This window comes from Neophocaena asiaeorientalis, unplaced genomic scaffold (assembly GCF_003031525.2).
Source record: "Neophocaena asiaeorientalis asiaeorientalis breed wild unplaced genomic scaffold, Neophocaena_asiaeorientalis_V1.1 scaffold233, whole genome shotgun sequence".
In the NCBI taxonomy this organism is placed as follows: Eukaryota; Metazoa; Chordata; class Mammalia; order Artiodactyla; family Phocoenidae; genus Neophocaena; species Neophocaena asiaeorientalis.
This window is the reverse complement of record NW_020171811.1, coordinates 357,275-375,836: the sequence shown is the minus strand read 5'-3', so window position 1 is coordinate 375,836 and position 18,562 is coordinate 357,275. Positions and strand designations below refer to the sequence as shown.

At 36.0% G+C, this 18,562-nt stretch overlaps 1 protein-coding gene and 1 non-coding gene across 2 annotated transcripts in view; both read right to left on the bottom strand.

Annotated features, from left to right (window-relative positions):
• Positions 1-18,562, bottom strand: part of MAP4K5 (mitogen-activated protein kinase kinase kinase kinase 5) — a 138,913-nt gene that overhangs the window by 40,421 nt on the left and 79,930 nt on the right. Inside the window, exon 14 of the mRNA XM_024732812.1 lies at positions 7,686-7,764. Coding sequence (XP_024588580.1) covers positions 7,686-7,764 — 79 coding nt within the window. The remainder of the gene's footprint in view (positions 1-7,685; positions 7,765-18,562) is intronic.
• Positions 377-483, bottom strand: LOC112392333 (U6 spliceosomal RNA). Its single transcript, XR_003001671.1, has one exon. It is a non-coding gene; the product is annotated as a U6 spliceosomal RNA (small nuclear RNA).

The window sequence follows — 18,562 nt, the reverse complement described above, 5'->3', positions numbered from 1 at the left end:
AGGGAGGAAGGAAGGAAGGAAGGGTGGGAGGGAGAGAGCCAGGGAGGGCCACATCAAAGATCACAGAAGAGCCACAGAATTTTCTGAAGGCAAACTTTCCCCTTCCTTGACTACAATGTGAATTAAATGATAGACTTGTGTAGGATTTCCTTATAAATCCTTATAAATGAAGGATTTCATTTATAATTCCTTCAAAATGAGTTAGTTCTGCTATGTACTAAATGGATTATGCATGAATCCCAAAACAAATCCAACTGCAATTAATGTTTTTTAATAAAATGGTTGCTAGTGTATGCAATACCCACAACGCATCAGGAGGGATGGTATTATATTTAGAAACGTTAATTAGGTGTTTGTTATTGTCAAACTAAATTTTAAAAATATGGACTGCTTCAAGAATTTGCGTGTCACCCTTGCACAGGGGCCATGCTAATCTTCTTTGTATCGTTCCAATTTTAGTATGTGTGCTGCCGAAGCGAGCACCATAAAATTTTCAAAGACATTCCATAAAATATAGTATCTACTTTTTAAAAATAATCTAAAATAAAAAGAAGTTGTTCATGAATGACTTAATTCTTAAAATAATTTAAAAATATCTTAATTCAAGAGCCATTACTATAATTCACAAAGAACCACTTCACTCATTTGAGACAAAGATGAGTTAAAGATTTTTTTTTTTTTTTTGGTCACAACTAGAAATACTGGCAAGCAGGTCTAGAGGTAAATTATAAAAGGCATAAATATGGAAAGGAAAGAAAGAAAATATTTTCAATAATTACATAATCAGCAAATTTCAAGACTTAAAAAATTACCAGAGAAAAATGAGCTTATAAATTTCAATTAAACATATAGTAAAATATCAACTGCATCCATCCATACCAGTATGAATGATTGAAAATAAAAATTTCATTTCTTTTATATCAGCATAAACATTTAAGATGTTTTACTTTAACATGTAAGAAAAATATTCCTTAAAAAAAATCAAATTCCTTATGACAAGTCTAAAATTACTACAGCCATGCTTTATGGCAAAGAATGCTAGAATCTCCAGTATCATTGTTCTGTGTGCAGGAATGGACTCCAAGCTGTTTTGTTTTGCTTTAAAGAAAATCCTGGCAGTACCTTTGGGTGTGTCTTTGGCTTATAAAAATACAAAGATGGGGAGGTCTTCTATTATACATTCTCATTTATCTCTAAAAGATGTTACTTATTATAGGCATAATAATTATAGGTATAATAAGTAACAGGAATTAGACTTACCCTTTTGCTATAAACAACTACAACGTAACACAAATACATGTGTGCATACAAGCTATATGAAGCAATTATTTTGAGGCAATGGGTTAACAGATATCACAGGGTTGTAATCCTTGAAAGATGGTGTTAAGATCCCCACTCACCCCTGATTTCTGCGTGGGGGTACTTTCCAAGAAAGTAGAACCCAAAGAGAGAGTTTCACTGGGTGCAGGAAAGAAAGACTATAGACTGGGGCTGCTTAGGCAGTGGGAATTTGAAGGGCAGAGGGCCAGAAATGAGAAAACTATGTCTCCTTAGAAAAGTCTTTGGTTGCATACTAAATTGCCCACAAGTGAAGCAAGACTATGCAAGGTATGTCAGAAAAACAGCTAACACAGTGCTGTAAGCTAAATGCAAGTTCTAGTGATCACACAGTACCAGGAAAGAAACGAGTTTCCACCCAGAGGAAAGACTTTGCTGAATACTGTAGTAAAACCTGACATAGGCCTTGAAAGGACTGCAATGACCTACCAGTTAATTTATGCTTTAAACACCCTAAAATAAAGAGATCAAAATCCAGACACTCAATGTTGTATCACAACATCCAAGATACAATAAAAAAAATGAATATAGAAGTAGAAAAAAATAAAAATCATAATCAGTTTAAAAAAACAGATATAGACTCAGAGATGACACAGATGTTGAAATTAGCACACAAGGACTTTAAAACATCTATCATAAATTTATTCAAGGATTTAAGAGAAAAGATGGACACAATAAGTAAACAGATGGAAATTATCAGTAAAGAGATAGAAACTATACATATATGTGTATTATATATGTATGTAACCATCCATCCATCCATCCATTGATCCATTTTTCTTCCTATCTATCTATCTTATCTATCTCAATGAAAGTCTAGATCCAGAAAATACAATATCTGAAATAAAATTCACTGATGGGCTTAAACAGCAGACTGAACACTACAGAAGAAAAGGTCAATGAACTTAAAATTAGGGCAACAGAAACTAAACTTAAGTATAGAGAACAAAAACACCTTATGTGTGTTTATGGGGGTCAGGGAGAACAGAGCCTCAGTGACCTATGAAACAACATCACGTGGTCTAACATGTAACTGGAGTCCCAGAAGAAGAGGGAATCTGGGACAGAAAAACTAAGAAACAGTGTCCCCAATTTGATGAAAAATATCAATTCATAGATCTAAGAAACTCAATAAACACTAAATAGAACAAACAACAAGAAAAATGCACCTAGGCACATCACAGTCAAATTGCTAACAAAGCAACAAACAAAAAAAATCCACAAAAGTTTCAAGGTATAGTACCTATTAAGAATCCAACTGATGCACTTAAATACTTGCTATTTTGTGCCTTTAAAAAAGAATCTGAATTGATGTCATGGATTGTGTTGCAACCTGCAGCTTAAAAAATACCAATGTAAAAAAAAAAATACCAATGTAGAAGAACATATGGGTATGCTATACTTCAGATAATTTTTAATAAATAGTTTTCCTGACAACAAATACTTTTGTTTTGGTTATTGTATATCTATTTCTAGGATGGATTAAAGGTTGTTTAAAAAGCCTCACCTTTAACAATGGCCAAAAAATGCTGCTTGAGTTTGTGTTTCCTACCTGGGAGAGCTCTAATTACTTACCTAGTAAACACTCATTTCTCTAGAACTGTTACTAAGGAGATTTGTGAGACAATACATCTCAAAATCTTTATCACGTTTATCATCGCTGGTCTTCACATGAAATAAAAAGGACAAATGGAATTTTCAAACTTAAGCTGGGTAAACTTTCAGAAATTCTTAGATCTCCTTAGCCTAAAGTAGGTTTTGCTTCTTTATTTGTTTGGCTTGAAAGAAAATGAGGTCAATTCCCTAGGAGCCCATTAACTCTCTCCCAATGAACCCAAAACTGAGTGTCTTATACATCTGGGAATACTGCCCCCAACTCCAGTTTCTACATTATTACAGACTAATACAGCTGAGACTTGTACAGTACACACAGTTTTATACTCAAACATGTCCAAGAAGTGTTTCCTCTGAATAACCTTTTCATTTAGAACTCAGAAACTGCCTTCTGAAAAACTTCTCTCTAACCTCAATAGATAGAATCTTGCCAGGTACTGTTAACAACTAACACAACAGTAAAACAGGGTGATGATCCTTGTATTCCTGTCTCTTAATTATAGAGACATGGGCCAATTTAAATCAGTGCAAGATTGCCTTAGTAGGACATCTCAAACTGGAGATGAAAAAAAATCTTCAGAAATAGATGACTGCAAAAATCAGTTTCTACACAAGTCTATTGAATCTAGCTGATGACATGAAATGAATCATTTGCCCAAGACCCATGGAAAAAGATGACCAAAGACACTGATTATCATACTTTAATGTGCATACTATAGCTTTTGAGCTACATTTTTTCTTCCTTTGCCAGTTGAAACTTTTGGATTGCTGACAGACTTGTTACCTCTTAATCATGATACCTGTAGAGTCTTTATTCTTAATACTGCTCTGTGTAACCTTAGTGAGCCCCTGGTATGAGTCCAAATACCTGGCTAAAATTTACTTGTGAGTCAGCTAAAATCATACACTTAAACTGACAGGTAGTCATTTTCTTTGTTGATACCTCTCATATCCCTTTGGTGCCAATTCTTTGTAATTAGTTGGCTTCCTAGGTAACTGTGAAACCCAGCAGGACCCTATGGGGCTCCTGGGCTCGGAAGCCTTTCTGTCCCCTGTCTCTTGACTCCAGCCTCCATGACCTTCCTTGAATTCCAAAGGGCAGATTCGAACTGCTGCTAATCCGGGAAGGGATGCAAAGACAGGGGAGGCGCAGCCAGGGAACAACAGTGCAGCCTTGGGGCAGGGTCCTGGTTCCACCTCAAGGGATACACATAACAATGCCTTTAAGCTCTTTTAAGAGGTCAGCATTCTTCATACCAGAGAAAGACCACCTGAGGCTACATTAAAAGAACCAGAGAAGCTCATCAAGATTACTTGAGGCCAGATTAGAAGAGTGGAGGCCCTTCACACACTCTAATCTTATCAGCAACGCCACCCTTGAACGGTAGTTATAAAACTTCTCATCAAATCCTCCCAGGTTGGAACACATAGTTTTTAGGGGCAGGAGCCCTCTCTGTCGCCCTTTGCCTGGCAAAGCAATAAAGCTATTCTTCTCTACTTCACCCCAAACTCTGTCTCCGAGATTCGATTTGGCACCAGTGCACAGAAGCCGAGCTTTCGGCATCAACTGGACTCAAGCAAAAGGTGACTTTTCAGATGAAAACTTTTTTTTTTTAAAAAATAGGGAATTTAGGTAACACACCCATATCTGGATCAGAATGAGAAAGTAATCTGCCTTGCCATTCATCAGACTGGGAGGACAGACACAAATCCAAATGCAAAGTCAAGAAGAAACAATGTTTCTCCCAAGGATATGCTGCATATGTAAAGTATCACATGATGACCCCCGCCCTGAATTACCAATGCTATCTTACTGAGAAATATCATTCTCTAAAATCACAGACTGTCAGAAACTTTGCTGTATGAAATCATATACATTAAAATGAACCATTCCATTCTTGCCTGGAAGATTTAAGTCAGTGAGAGAGAAGCAGCCTCAATTTCCAACCTACATACGGAGCTTCAAATAAAGGGGTTACTGAATACAACATTCCAAGTTTCCAAGGAAACAGGCTCCTGAGTCTATTTTTACAGTACAAACTCTTACATACACATCCCTACTTTGCTTTAAGTTTTCACCTAAATTTCACTTGAACTCCACTTTTTCCAAAAACCCTCTAACTCTTCTTTTCCTGTTTAATGAGATGTTCCATGGTTCCTCTGGTACGTGTTCTCCCTCATTGCAAGGAGTCAATAAACCTGACTTTGTTGGACTATACATTTGTCCCTGGTGGTCTTAGATCAGGCCAGGATCATAATAATTAGTTATGTCAACTGAAAACACATAGTAAGGATGATTATAATCATCCTAATAGCCCCAAACTGGAAACAAATCAAATGCCTGTCAAGTAAAGAATGGATAAATTGTGGTATAACAATGAAATACTATATTACAATGAAAACAATAAACTATTATTGCTACACATGACACGAAGGACTCTCACAGACATAATGTTGAGCAAAAGAAATCAGGCAAAAAAGATGCATGTTGGTTTATCCTATTTATCTTAAGATCAAAATCAGGTAAAAACCAATCTACAGTGACAGAGATCAGAATAGTGATTAGCCTGGGCAGTGGGAGGGCAGGGGGATACAGGAAGATGGAAGGGTACTGATTGTAAAGGAGCATGAGGAAGCCTTCAGAGATTCTGATAATGTTCTATATCTTGATCTGGGTGGTAGTTTCATGAGTGTATACAAATTTAAAAATTCATTGTGCAGTAGACTTAAGCATTTTACTATATGTAAGTTATCAGATCAATTTAAAAAACTGAAACAAAAAACTAAGAACAGAACTAACTAGGTATGTATGAAATCTATCAAACAAACAAAAACAAAACTATAAAACAATCCTGATGGACACAAAAGACGACTTGGGAGAACTTAAAGATAAATCGACCAATAAAATGAACTTTAATTCTACTGTCTTCTGTCTGGTACATGAAGCACATAGGACTCACTCCATGAAGACATTAGTACTCCAGACACTTATAAGTTAGTGTACAAATTTATGAGATCTCAGTAAAAACACTGATTTTTTTTTTAACTTGGTAAGCTGATTCTTACATTTATGTAGGGAAAATACAATAGCCAAATATTATAACAGAAAAGGATAGCAACATGGTGTTTGTGTGTGTGTTTGTGTGGAGGGGGTGAGGGACAGTAGGAGAAGGATTATTTCTATCACACTTTAACAGGTATTATAAAGACATAATAATCAGAAGCATGAGACCAGCACAGGACTAGCTATATTAATGTAACAGAATAGAATTTCCAGAAAAAGCCCTAAAACATATGTGGCAATTTAGTACATAATAAAGATGACATATCAAATCTATTAGCGAAAATATCAAGTTTTTAATAAATAGCATTGAGGCAAACGGGTAGATATTTAGAATGAAACTGAAGTTGAATTCATATTTCATACCTTCTACCAAATAAGTTAATACCTTATATCAAACATTTAAATATTAAAAACATGAAACTGTAAAAATACGAGAAGAAACAATAGGAAAATCCTTTTATAACCTTAAAATCAGGAAGACCTTACTATATATGACACAAAAAACAAAAGCTATACAAGAAAAGATACACTTAGACTACATTAACTGAATACTATACAGCTGCATAAAATAAACACAATAGCTTTTAATGGAATATAACTTTGCTACTTTTCTGTCTGGTACTGGAAGCCCAGAGAGTTCACTGGGGATTATATAAGAAGATAGCATAAGAACATATCAGCAATCTGGGACTAACAAACACAGAAAATCTCGAATTATTGGTGTAACTCTGAAAAGATCTGACTGACACAACTGATAGGGGAAGGACATTCTAACTCTCCAATGACCTAGATTTCCAAAGGTGTATCCAGAAAGCTAGAAATGTCTGGTTTCAAAAAAACAAAATGCTCATCTGCAATAATTCTAATTAGCCTAAATATATAATAAATTATCTTCCTCCATTGTGGTTTATAATTTTAATTTATGGCTTATTTTAATGTAAACTACTTTAAACCTCTTTTGAAACAATTATGCATTTAAGTCAATATACTTATATCTAAAAATTCTTTGCAAATCTGTTCTTCCAAATTAATGTGGCTAAAATGACAAATATTGTTAATATAAAATTTTTGTCAATGATTTATTGAATAAAAATCAATTTCCCCCTTTAAATATGCACTTTAGAAAATATTCACCTTATTGTTAACTTGACTTAAAAAACTGAAACCAACCCAAAGGTCCAACAATAGGAGCTACAATACATCAACTCAATAAAAGAGGATAAAACCATTAAACATAATGGTTACAAAGCCTAGGCTAATACATAGAAAATACTTCTGACTATGTTAAGCAAAATTTTATGTATAGCATAAATTCAGTCATGTAAAACTATACGTGAAAAAACATGAAGGAAATTTAGCAAAGTATTATCTTTGGGCTGGTGTTGGGTGATATGATTATGGGCAATGTTAATTTTCTACTTTTTTCCTCTTGCAAATTTTCTGCAATAGACATATATTGACTTTATAATTAGAAAATAAAAACTATTTAATTATAAAACCAAGTGAATTCCATTACAAGCCAGAAAAGCAGCCTTTATTTTAGAGGTATCCTGTTATGTTAAAGTATGTAGCCACAGTTAGTGAGACTTTATTATTCCAAAAAATTCCACAAGAACACCCAGCTCAACCCTCCAAAACCACCAATTGAAAATGTATACCAAACACATACAATTTATTTCTGAAGCTGTCCGTTCAGCTCTGGCATTCCTGTTCGTAGATCTAATGGTATGACGAATGATTGCATGGGGCTGTGAATATAAACATAATACATATACTTTAAAAAAATTCAGTGACAAAGTTAGAAGGTCAAACTTTCTCTTTTTAACTAAATTATTATTTATTGACAAGCATGACTACTTACTAATAAATTGTAGGATAAATATTTTAAAAAATGAACACTAAGATACTTTAAAAGTGTATTCATTTAGTCCATGTTTATACTGTATAAAATACTGAAGAGATGCAAAGAAAATCAGATGGAAATGTTACCTTCAAAAGAGCTTATACTCTAAGAAGATAAGACACACAAACACTTATAAGATTAGAAAATGATAAGTGGCATTCATTAAGATTACTATTAATGCCCAGGGGAAGAAGAAATGACTTTCACCTGAAAGGGTAAAGAAATTCTCCATGACAGAGCTGTAATCTTATGTGAGGCCTAGAAGGACAAGTAGGCATTGAATGTGCAGCAAGGTGGGAAAAGCATTTTAGACAGCACAAAGAATATGAACAAAGTGATACAAGAAAAAAAGGAAATAGTGGAGTGTTTAGGGGAATTGGAGTTGGTAATTATTTGACTACAGTGAACATTAAGTGAAGAGATGACAAAGCTGGAAAGACAGACTTGAGGATGAGCCACATCATGAAAGGCTCTGAATGTCTTGGCAAAAGAATTTATTGGAGATTCTACAGAAAGGGAGTGCCGTCACAAGAGTCAGCTTTAAGAGTAACCTGATTAAGTATGTAAGAGGGTACGGAGGAAAGAAATACTATATGGAGGGAGACTGAGTAAGAGTATTGTAATAAACCAAGGGAGAAAGCTTACCACTTCCACCCTTTTGTATAAGCTCCTGATCTTTTGAAACAATGCCTTCAGCTCAACCCCTATCTACCAAATTTCTGATGACTCATTCTCATTCACTGATGACTCGGAGAGGGGCTCAGATGTCTTTTTCTCTACTTTAAGACCCACCGTCATACCAAAGGACTTCAAAAGACCATTGCTCTGGATTTAAGTTTTCTGACCTTATCTCTGAAGACCTTCTACCATACTTCAATGCACTCTACACTACTAAAATCATATCTTGGACTCTGTTATCCGCTCTGACATATGAATTCACATAATACTCCAAACTTCTCATCCTTTGAACTTACCCTCTCATTTACTCCAATAATTTTTAAATGCTCACACTGAAATCTCAAGTCCATCCATCACTTTCTCACTCTCCATATGCATTTCTCCGGTCTTCACTTTTTTTCCTATCCAATTTAGAGCTGGTGGCCCATAATTTCAAGCAATCTCTTGCATATATCCTAAATTTGATTTGCCTCCCCTCCCCAACCCCTGCCATCCTTCTGTACAATAGCATACCAAAATGACAACCCTGAGCTTCTGATGTGCTATAGAATTATTTGACATTTGTATACATTAAGAGGTGATCACCATCTGTCCCCATACAAAATTAATATTACTGACCATATTCCTTATGCTGTGTATAATAACCCTGTGACTTAATTATTATATTACTGGAGGTCTGTACCTCTTAATACCCTTCACCTATTTTGCCCACACCCACAAGCCTCCCTTCTGGCAAACACCTGTTTCTTCTCTGTATCTGAGTCTGTTTTCATTTTATTTCATTTTCCTTTTTAGATTCTTTAGATTCCACATATAAATGAGATCATGTGGTATCTATCTTTGTCTGACTTATTTAATTAGCATAATAGCTTCTAGAGCCAACCCTGTTGTCAAAAATGAGATTTCATTTTTAATGGCTAAGTGATATTCCACTGTATATATATACACCATATCCTCTTTATCCATTAGGTTGCTTCCATATGTTGGCTACTGTAATGTTGGTACATGTATTTTTTCAAATTAGTGTTTTTGTTTTCTCCAGGTAAATACCTAGAAATGAAATTGCTAGATAATATGGCACTTCTGTTTTTAATTTTTTGAGGAACCTCCATACTGTTTTCCATAGTGGGTGCACCAATTTACAATCCCACCAGCAATAACACAAGGATTCCCTTTTTTTCCACACCAGTGTCAACACTTGTTATTTGCAGTCTTCCTAATGCTAGCCATTCTGACAAGTGTGAGGTGATACCTCACTGTGGTTTTGATTTGCATTTCCCTTATGATTAGTGATGTTGAGCATTTTTCATGTGTCTACTGGCCATCTGTGTGTCTTCTTTGGAAAAAATGTCTATTCATGTCCTCTACCCATTTTTTATTTGCGTTGTTTTTCTTTTGATATTCAGTTGTATGAGTTCTTGGTATATTTTGCATATTAACCCCTTATCAGGATATATCATTTGCAAATATCTTCTCCCATTCAGTAGGTGACATTTTCATTTTGTTGAGTTTTCTTTGCTGTGCAAAAAACTTTTTAGTTTGATGTGTCCCATTTGTTTATTTTTGCTTTTGTTTCCCTTGCCTGAGGAGACATATACAAAAAAATATTGCCAAGACTGATATCAAAGGCCATACTACATATGTTCTTTTTCTAGGAGTTTTATGGTTTCAGGTCTTACGTTTAAGTGTTTAATCCATTTTGAGTTATTTTTTGTATATGATATGAGAAAGTAGTCCGGCTTGATACTTTTGCATGTAGCTGTCCAGTTTTCCCAATACTATTTATTGGGAGTATACCACTGTATATTCTTGCCTCCTTTGTCATAAATTGCCCATATAAATGTGGGTTTATTTCTGGGCTCTCTATTTTGTTTCATTGATCTATGTGTCTGTCGTAGTGCCAGTACCACACTATTTTGATTACTGTAGCTTTGTGGTACAGTTTGAAATCAGGGAGTCTGCTTCCTCCAGCTCCATTTTTCTTCTTCAAGTTGCTTTCACTATTTGGGGTCTTTTGTGTTTCCATACAAATTGTAGAATTGTTTGTTCCAGTTCTGTGAAGAATGCCATTGGTATTCTGATAGGGATTGCACTGAATCTGCAGACTGCCTTGGGCAATATGGTCATTTTAACAATATTAATTCTTCCAATCCATGAGCACAGTATATTTTTCCTTTTTTTTTTTTTGGCTGTGCCATGTGGCATGTGGGATCTCAGTTCCCCGACCAGGGGTCAAACCCATGGCCCCTCCATTGGGAGCGCAGTCTTAACCACTGGACTGCCAGGAAAGTCCCTATTCTTTCTGATGCAATTGTAAATGGGATTGTTTTCTTAATTTCCCTGATAGCTCATTTTTAGTGTACAGAAATGCAACAGATTTCTGTATATTAATTTTGTATCCTGCAACTTTACTGAATTCATTTATTAGTTCTAACAGTTGTTGTTTTTCTTTTTTTACTGCATCTTTAGGATTTTCCATATATACTTTTCTATATATAATGTATTCTATATAATGATTTTCTATATATAATGTATTCACATTATATGCAAACAGTGACAGTTTTACTTCTTCTTTTCCAATTTGGACTCCTTTTACTTATGTTTCTTGTCTGACTGCTATGGCTAGGACTTCCAATACTATACTGAATAAAAGTGGCAAGAGTGAGCAACCTTGCCTTGTTTTTGATCTTAGAGGAGATACTTTTAGCTTTCCACTGTTGAGCATGATGTTGGCTGTAGTTTTGTCATATAGCATCTTTATTATGTTGGGTATGCTCCCTTTATACACACTTTGATGAGTTTTTAACATAAATGGATGTTGAACTTTGTCAAAACTTTTTTCTGCCATCTACTGAGATGATCATGATTTTTGTTCTTCAATTTGTTAATGTGGTGTCTCACATGGATTTATTTGTGGATACTGAACCATTCTTGTAACCCTGGGATAAATCCCACTTGATCATAGTATTGTACTGTATTATTGTACATTGTATTGTATTATTCTCTTAACATATTGTTGAATTTGATTTGCTCATATTTTGTTGAGGATTTTTACATCTATGTTCATCAGTGATATTGGCCTGTAATTTTCTCTTCTTCTTTTTTTTTGTGGTGTTCTTGTCTTATTCTAGTGTCAGGGTGATGCTGGCCTTGTAGAAAGAATTCACAAGCATTCCTTCCTCTGCAATTTTTTGGAATAGTTTGAGAAGGATAGCTATTAACTCTTCTCTAAAAGTTGGGTAGAATTCACCTGTGAAACTGGTACTGGACTTTTGGAAGTTTATTGTATTACTGATCCTATTTCCTTAAAGGTAATCCATCTCTTCTTATTTTCTATTTCTTCCTGATTCAGTCTTGGGAGTTTGTACGTCTCTAGAAATTTATCCATTTCTTCTAAGTTCTCCATTTTATTGGTGTATAATTGTTTGTATTATTTTCTTATGATTCTCTCGATTATCTGTTGTGTCAGTAGTAACTTCTTTTCACTTATGATTTTACTTGGATCCTCTCTCTTTTCTTCTTGATGAGTCTGGCTAAAGGTTTATCAATTTATCTTTTCAAAGAACCAACTCTTAGTTTCATTGTTCTTTTCCATTTTTTTTAAAGTTTCTATTTCAGTTATATCTGCTCTGATCTTTATTATTTCTTTCCCTCTACTAACTTTTGGTTTTGTTTGTTCTTCTTTTTCTAGTTCCTTTAGGTGTATGGTCAGATGTTTGAGATTTTTCTTGTTTCCTGAGGTAGACATCTATCTCTAAAAACTTCCCATTTAGACTGCTTTTGCTGAATGCCATAGATTTTGGATGGATGGTTGTGTTTCTATTTTCATTTGTCTCCAGTTATTTTTTGATTTCCTCTTTGGTTTCTTCAGTGACCCATTGGTTAGTTAAGAGCATATTATTTAGCCTCGACATGTTTGTGTTTTTTGTAGTTTGTTTCTTGTAGTTGATTTCTGGTTTCATACTATTGTCAGAAAAAATGCTTGGTATGATTTCAATCTTAAATTTATTGAGCCTTGTTTTGTGGCTTACCATGTGATCTATCCCAGAGAAGGTAGCAGTTGAAAGCATATATACTTTGCTGCTTTTGGATAGAATGTTCTATTTTATCTATTAAGTTCATCTGATCTATGTGTCATTTAAAGCCAGTGTTTCCTTCTTTCTGGATCTTCTGTCCATTGATGTAAGTGGTGTATTAAATTCCCCTACTATTATTGTGTTACTGTCAATTATTCACTTTATATTTATTAACATTTGCTTTATATATTGAGGTGCTCCTATTGGGTGCATATATATTTACAATTGTTGCATCTTCTTGGACTGATCTCTTGATCACTGTGTAATGTCCTTCTTTGGCTCCTGCTACAGTCTTTGTCTTAAAGTTTATTTTGTCTAATATAAGCATTGCTACAGCTTTTTACAGATTTCCATTTGTATGGAATACCTTTTCCCATCCCGTTACTCAGTCTGTGTGTGTCTTTAGATCTGAAGTGAGTCTCTTGTAGGCAGTATATATAGGGGTCTCATTTTTGGGTCCATTCATCCATTCTGTCTTTTTTTAAATTTCTTTAAAAAACTTTTATTTATTTTTATTTTTGGCTGCACGTGGGCTTTCTCTAGTTGCGGCAAGTGGGGGCTACTCTTTGTTGCAGTGTGCAGGCTTCTCATTGTAGTGGCTTCTCTTGTTGCACAGCACGGGCTCTACGTGTGTGGGCTTGAGTAGTTGTGGTATGTGTGCTCAGTAGCTGTGGCTTGCAGGCTCTAGAGCGCAGGCTCAGTAGCTGTGGTGCACAGGCTTAGTTGCTCCATGGCATGGGGGATCTTCCTTAACCAGGGCTCGAACCCATGTCCCCTGCATTGGCAGGCAGATTCTTAACCACTGCAGCACCAGGGAAGCCCTCAATGTCTTTTGAATGGAGCATTTAGTCCATTTACACTTAAAGTAATTATTGATAGGTATGTATGTGTTGCCATCTTGTTCATTGTTTTCTGGTTGTTTTTGTAGTTCTTTTTCGTTCCTTTCTTCTTTTGCTCTCTTACCTCGTGATTTAATTACTAGTGTTATGTTTGGATTACTTTCTCTTTCTTTAGGGTGTATTTATTATGGGTTTTTGGTTTGGGGTTACCATGAGGTTCACAGATAACAACAACAACAACACACACACACACACAAAATTATTTTAACCTGATGATCTCTCAAGTTCAAACACATTCTAACAACCCTGAATTTTTACCCCCTACCTCTGCCTCATGTTTAATGCTTTTTTGACATCATGTTTTACATCTTTTTTGCTTTGTGAATACCTTAACTATTTACTGTGGATACAGATGATTTTACTACTTTTATTTTTTAACTTTCATACTAGCTTTATGAATGACTGGTCTACTACCTTTACTATATGTTTGCCTTTGCCAGTGAGATTCTTCCATTTGTAATTTTGATATTTCTAGTAGTGGTCTTTTCTTTTTCACTTAGAGAAGTCCCTTTAACATTTTTTGAAAGCTGGTTTAGTGGTGTTGAACTCTGTTTTTGCTTGTCTGTAAAACTCTTTATCTCTCCTTCAAGACTGAATGATAGCCTTGCCAAGCAGAGTGTTCTTTGTTGTAGGTTTCTTCATCACTTTGGATTTAATGTGTCACTCCCTTCTGACCTGCAGAGTTTCTGCTGAAAAGTCAGCTGAGAATCTTATGGAAGTTCCCTTGTACATATCTAGTTGCTTTTCTCTTGCTGTTTTTAAGATTCCCTATCTACGAACCCGTGTCCCCTGCGTTGGCAGGCGGACGCTCAACCACTGCACCACCAGGGAAGCCATCTTCAATTTTTGACATTTTTATTATAATATGTCTTGGTATGAACCTTGGTTTCTCTTTCTTTTTCCAGGTTAGGAAAGTTTTCAGCTATTATTTCTTCAAATATGTTCTCTGCTCCTTTCCCTCTTTTCTTCTTCTGGGATCCCTAGAATGTGAATGTTAGTACACTTGATATTGTCTCAGGGGTCTCTTAAACCACTCTTTTAAAAAATTCTTTTCTCTTTTTCCTTTTCAGCTTAGGTGATTTCCACTACTCCGTCTTCCAGTTCACTGATCTGTTCCTCTATATAATCAAATCTATTATTATTTCTTTCTAGTGTGTTTTTAATTTCAGTTATTGTATTCTTCAGCTCTGTTTGGGTCTCCATTATAATTTCTAACTCTTTATTAAAATTCTTACTGTGTTCTTCCATCCCTCTCCTGCGTTCATTGAGAATCTTTACGATTATTACTTTAAACTCTTTATCAGTAGACTGTGTAACATAGTCCTCTGCCTCTGTTTGCCTAGTTCTCTGTGTTTATTTGTAAGTATTAGGTAGATCAGCTATGTTTCCTGAATTTGGGAGGAGCGGCCTTATGTAAGAGACATCCTATGGGACCCAACAGCACACCCCTCTGGGCAGCAGAGCTATATGCTCTAGGGATGCCCCCTATGTGGGCTGTGTGGGTCCTTCTGTTGTGGCAAGGCTGACCACTGTGGGTGTGCTGGTGGGTAGGCATGGCCTCTGGCCCAGTTGGTTGCTAGGACCTTACTGGTGCAGGGTCCCAGGGCTGGTGCTGGTCTCCTGGTGGGCAGGGCCAGGTTCAAAGGCAGCTAGCTATGGGGATCAGGGAAGCTCAGGGTTGGTGCCAGCACACTGGTGGGCAGATAAGCCCCCAACACTAATAGGGTAGTGGGAGGACTCCAAAATGGTGGTTGTCAGCATTGATGTCCTAATGGTAGAAGAAACTCCCAAATACAGCTGTCGTCATCTATATCTTTAGGGGAACTACCAGTTGTCTCCTGCCACTCCAAGAGGTTCTGCAAGATCAGCAGGTGGGTTCCTTTCAAATTACTGGCTCTGTGCTAGGATTTGGACTATGTGAGATTTTGCACACGCCTCATAAGAGCAGAGTCTCTGTTTCCTACAGCCCTCTGGCTCTCTTGTATGCAAGCCCAGGATGGCCTTCAAAGCCAGATGTTTTGGGGCCCCATCTTCCCAGTGCAGGACCCTTCAGCTGGGGAGCCCAACACAGGGCTCAGATGCTTCGCCCCTTGGGGAGAACATCTGCAATTGTAATTATCCTCCTGTTTGTGGGTCACCTACCCAGGGAGGTGGGTCTTGACTATACCATATTTCCACCTCTCCTACCCATCTCATTGTGGTTCCTTATTTATGTCTTCAGTTGTGGAAAGTCTTTTATGCTAGTCTTCAGGTCATTCTCATAGATAGTTGAAATTTGGTGTGGCCACTGGAGGAGGTGAGCTCAAGGTCTTCAAGGCACCATCTATGCCACATTTCCCAAGAAAGCCTTTCAAGAAGTGTTTCTTTAAGATCAAGTCCCTCATTATAATCTAGATCTCACCTTCTCCTTTCTTTTCAAGAAGTTTGCCTATTCACCTTGCTTCTTGACTCTTCTAACTATTGGATCCTTCTCATAAGCGTCCTGTTTAAACTTTTTTGCCCCATATAAAAAAAAAATCAATCAATCAATAGCCAAAAAATAGAGACAGAAGACAGACAAATCCACTGTCAACTCATTTTCCTCCAACTACTGCTCTATCTTATCCCCCTCTTTCACAACTGAATTTCATAAATAAATTTATTTTTCAAACCACTACAGCCTAGCTTTACCTCTAGCATTTTTATATTATCCTTTTTTAAAAATAATTATTTATTTATTTGGCTGCATTGGGTCTTAGTTGTGGCACGCCAGATCTTCATTGCAGCACGTGCATTCTTTCGTTGCAGCACTCAGGCTTCTATCTAGTTGTGGCACCCAGGCTCGAGCACACAGGTTCTCTAATTGTGGCACACAGACTCTAAAGTGCACAGGTTCAGCAGTTGTGGCATGCGGGCTTAGTTGCCTTGTAGCATGTGGGATCTTAGTTCCCCGACCAGGGATGGAACTCACGTCCCCCACATTGGAAGGTGGATTCTTAATCACTGGACCACCAGGGAAGTCCCTAAATTATCCCTTTAAAGTAATCAAACACCAACACCTAAATCCAAAGACTTCTTTAATGTAACTTCTAGGCAGTATTCTTGTTGAAACTTTCCTACTGTCTTTTAATGTTCTTTATTAATCCTTTGCCATTCCTCTTAGGGTACCAGATTTTTTAATTTGGGGGAGGAATTTCCCCCAAAAGCTGTCCTAGGCCTTCTTCTCATTCTACACGCTTCCCTTGGATGATCACATTTACTCTTTAAGGTATCGACTACAACCATTATACCTAATAACTCTCAATTTTATATCTCTAGTCCAAACTTTTCTCCCCAAGCTATAACCACATATCTAACTCCTAATAAGACTTCTCCATTTGGAAATCTGGTGCAACATTAAAATCACCATATACAAAACTGAACTCACCTTTCTTCCCAAATCTGATCTTTAGTATTTCTATCTCAACAAGTGGCACTTTTATATCCACCCAGCTGTTCAAGTCAAAATCTGGGAGTAACCCTTTTATCATGCCCCTCCCTCATTTCTACATCCAATCACCAACTCTCTCATATAATTCTTTAATTAGTTCACTTTTTCCATCTTTTCCCTACCATCCTATTACAAAACATCAGTATCTATTTCCTGGATAACTTCAACAGTCTCTTAAGAGGACTTTAGGAATGAAAACACCACTCTGAAGTCAGAGATCTTTAAAGAAAAAAAAATGCACATCTGATTACATCACTCCCTTACCCTTTAATGGTTTCTACTGCCCTTAAAGCCCCCATTTTTTTTCATTTGAAATGTCTAGCTTTGTGACCTAATCTCCCACCAAATTCCTTCCTTGTTTTCTGCTCTAACAGACTTACTTTTCTTTAATTCCTCAAGTATACCACACTCTCTCTTATCACTAGGGCTTTCAAACATGCTATTCTTCCTTTTGCTCAGAACACTTCTGACTGGTCTTTTCTTTTAATTACTATTTATCCTTCAGGCTTTCATCTTACATATTGTTTCTACAGTGAGTCCTTTCCTGTCCCTAAAATATGCCTGCATAGCACCCTGTCTTTCCCTTTTTGTAACAGTTATCACACTTGTAAATTATTTGTTGGTATTTCTAAGTTTCCTTTGAGACCATTCTGTAAGTTCTTTGAAGATTGGGATCATGTCAATCTCACCCACTATTGTGTCTCCAACTGCCTGGAACAAGGTTTTGCATTTCAAGGACTAAAAATTATGGTGATATCATTAAACAGAAATAGAGAATTCCAAATGTAAGAGTGGATTTAGGAAGCCTGGCAAAATTGTGTGGGGAATGAAAGAGGAGTTTGGTCATTTACATAACCAGTGAAACACTAATTGAGGAATCAAGTAATATCTAATGCTTCATTTAAACTAAAACAATTTGAACAATTTTGAGTTTTTAAGAGATTAAAATCTTATTATTACAAGTCTGCAAATGATGGTTTAAGTAAAAAGAAATCTATGTATGGCTGGTTTATTTAATATTTTCAATTAAAGTTCACTTAACATTCAATAAAATATTCACTGGGTACCTTACGACATGACAAGACTATGTTATATACTAGACAATGATTAGTTTGTAAAGACTGTTTAATGACTATTTCTATTAAGTATATATAGAGAAATGATAGTATATTAACTAAGAGTAGGTTCTAAAGTCAGTTTGCCTGGATCCAAATCCTGGTTCCACTAGTTGCTAGGCATATGATCTCGGGCAAATGAAATTACTTCTATTCTTTCTCCTTCATTTCTTATTTGTAAAATGGGGATAGTAATAGTACATATTGCCAAGGACCATTTTGAGTATTAGATGAGTTAACATGGAAATTATTTAGCCTAACACTTGGCACATGAAGACTACCCAATGAATGTTAATAGTTATCATGATACTTATACGATATAATTTGAAACTTAAGTACCTGAAGTAGAAAATTTCCTTCAATAAATAATAACACATAAAGTTTAGTCCTATAGTCTTACCAGAAC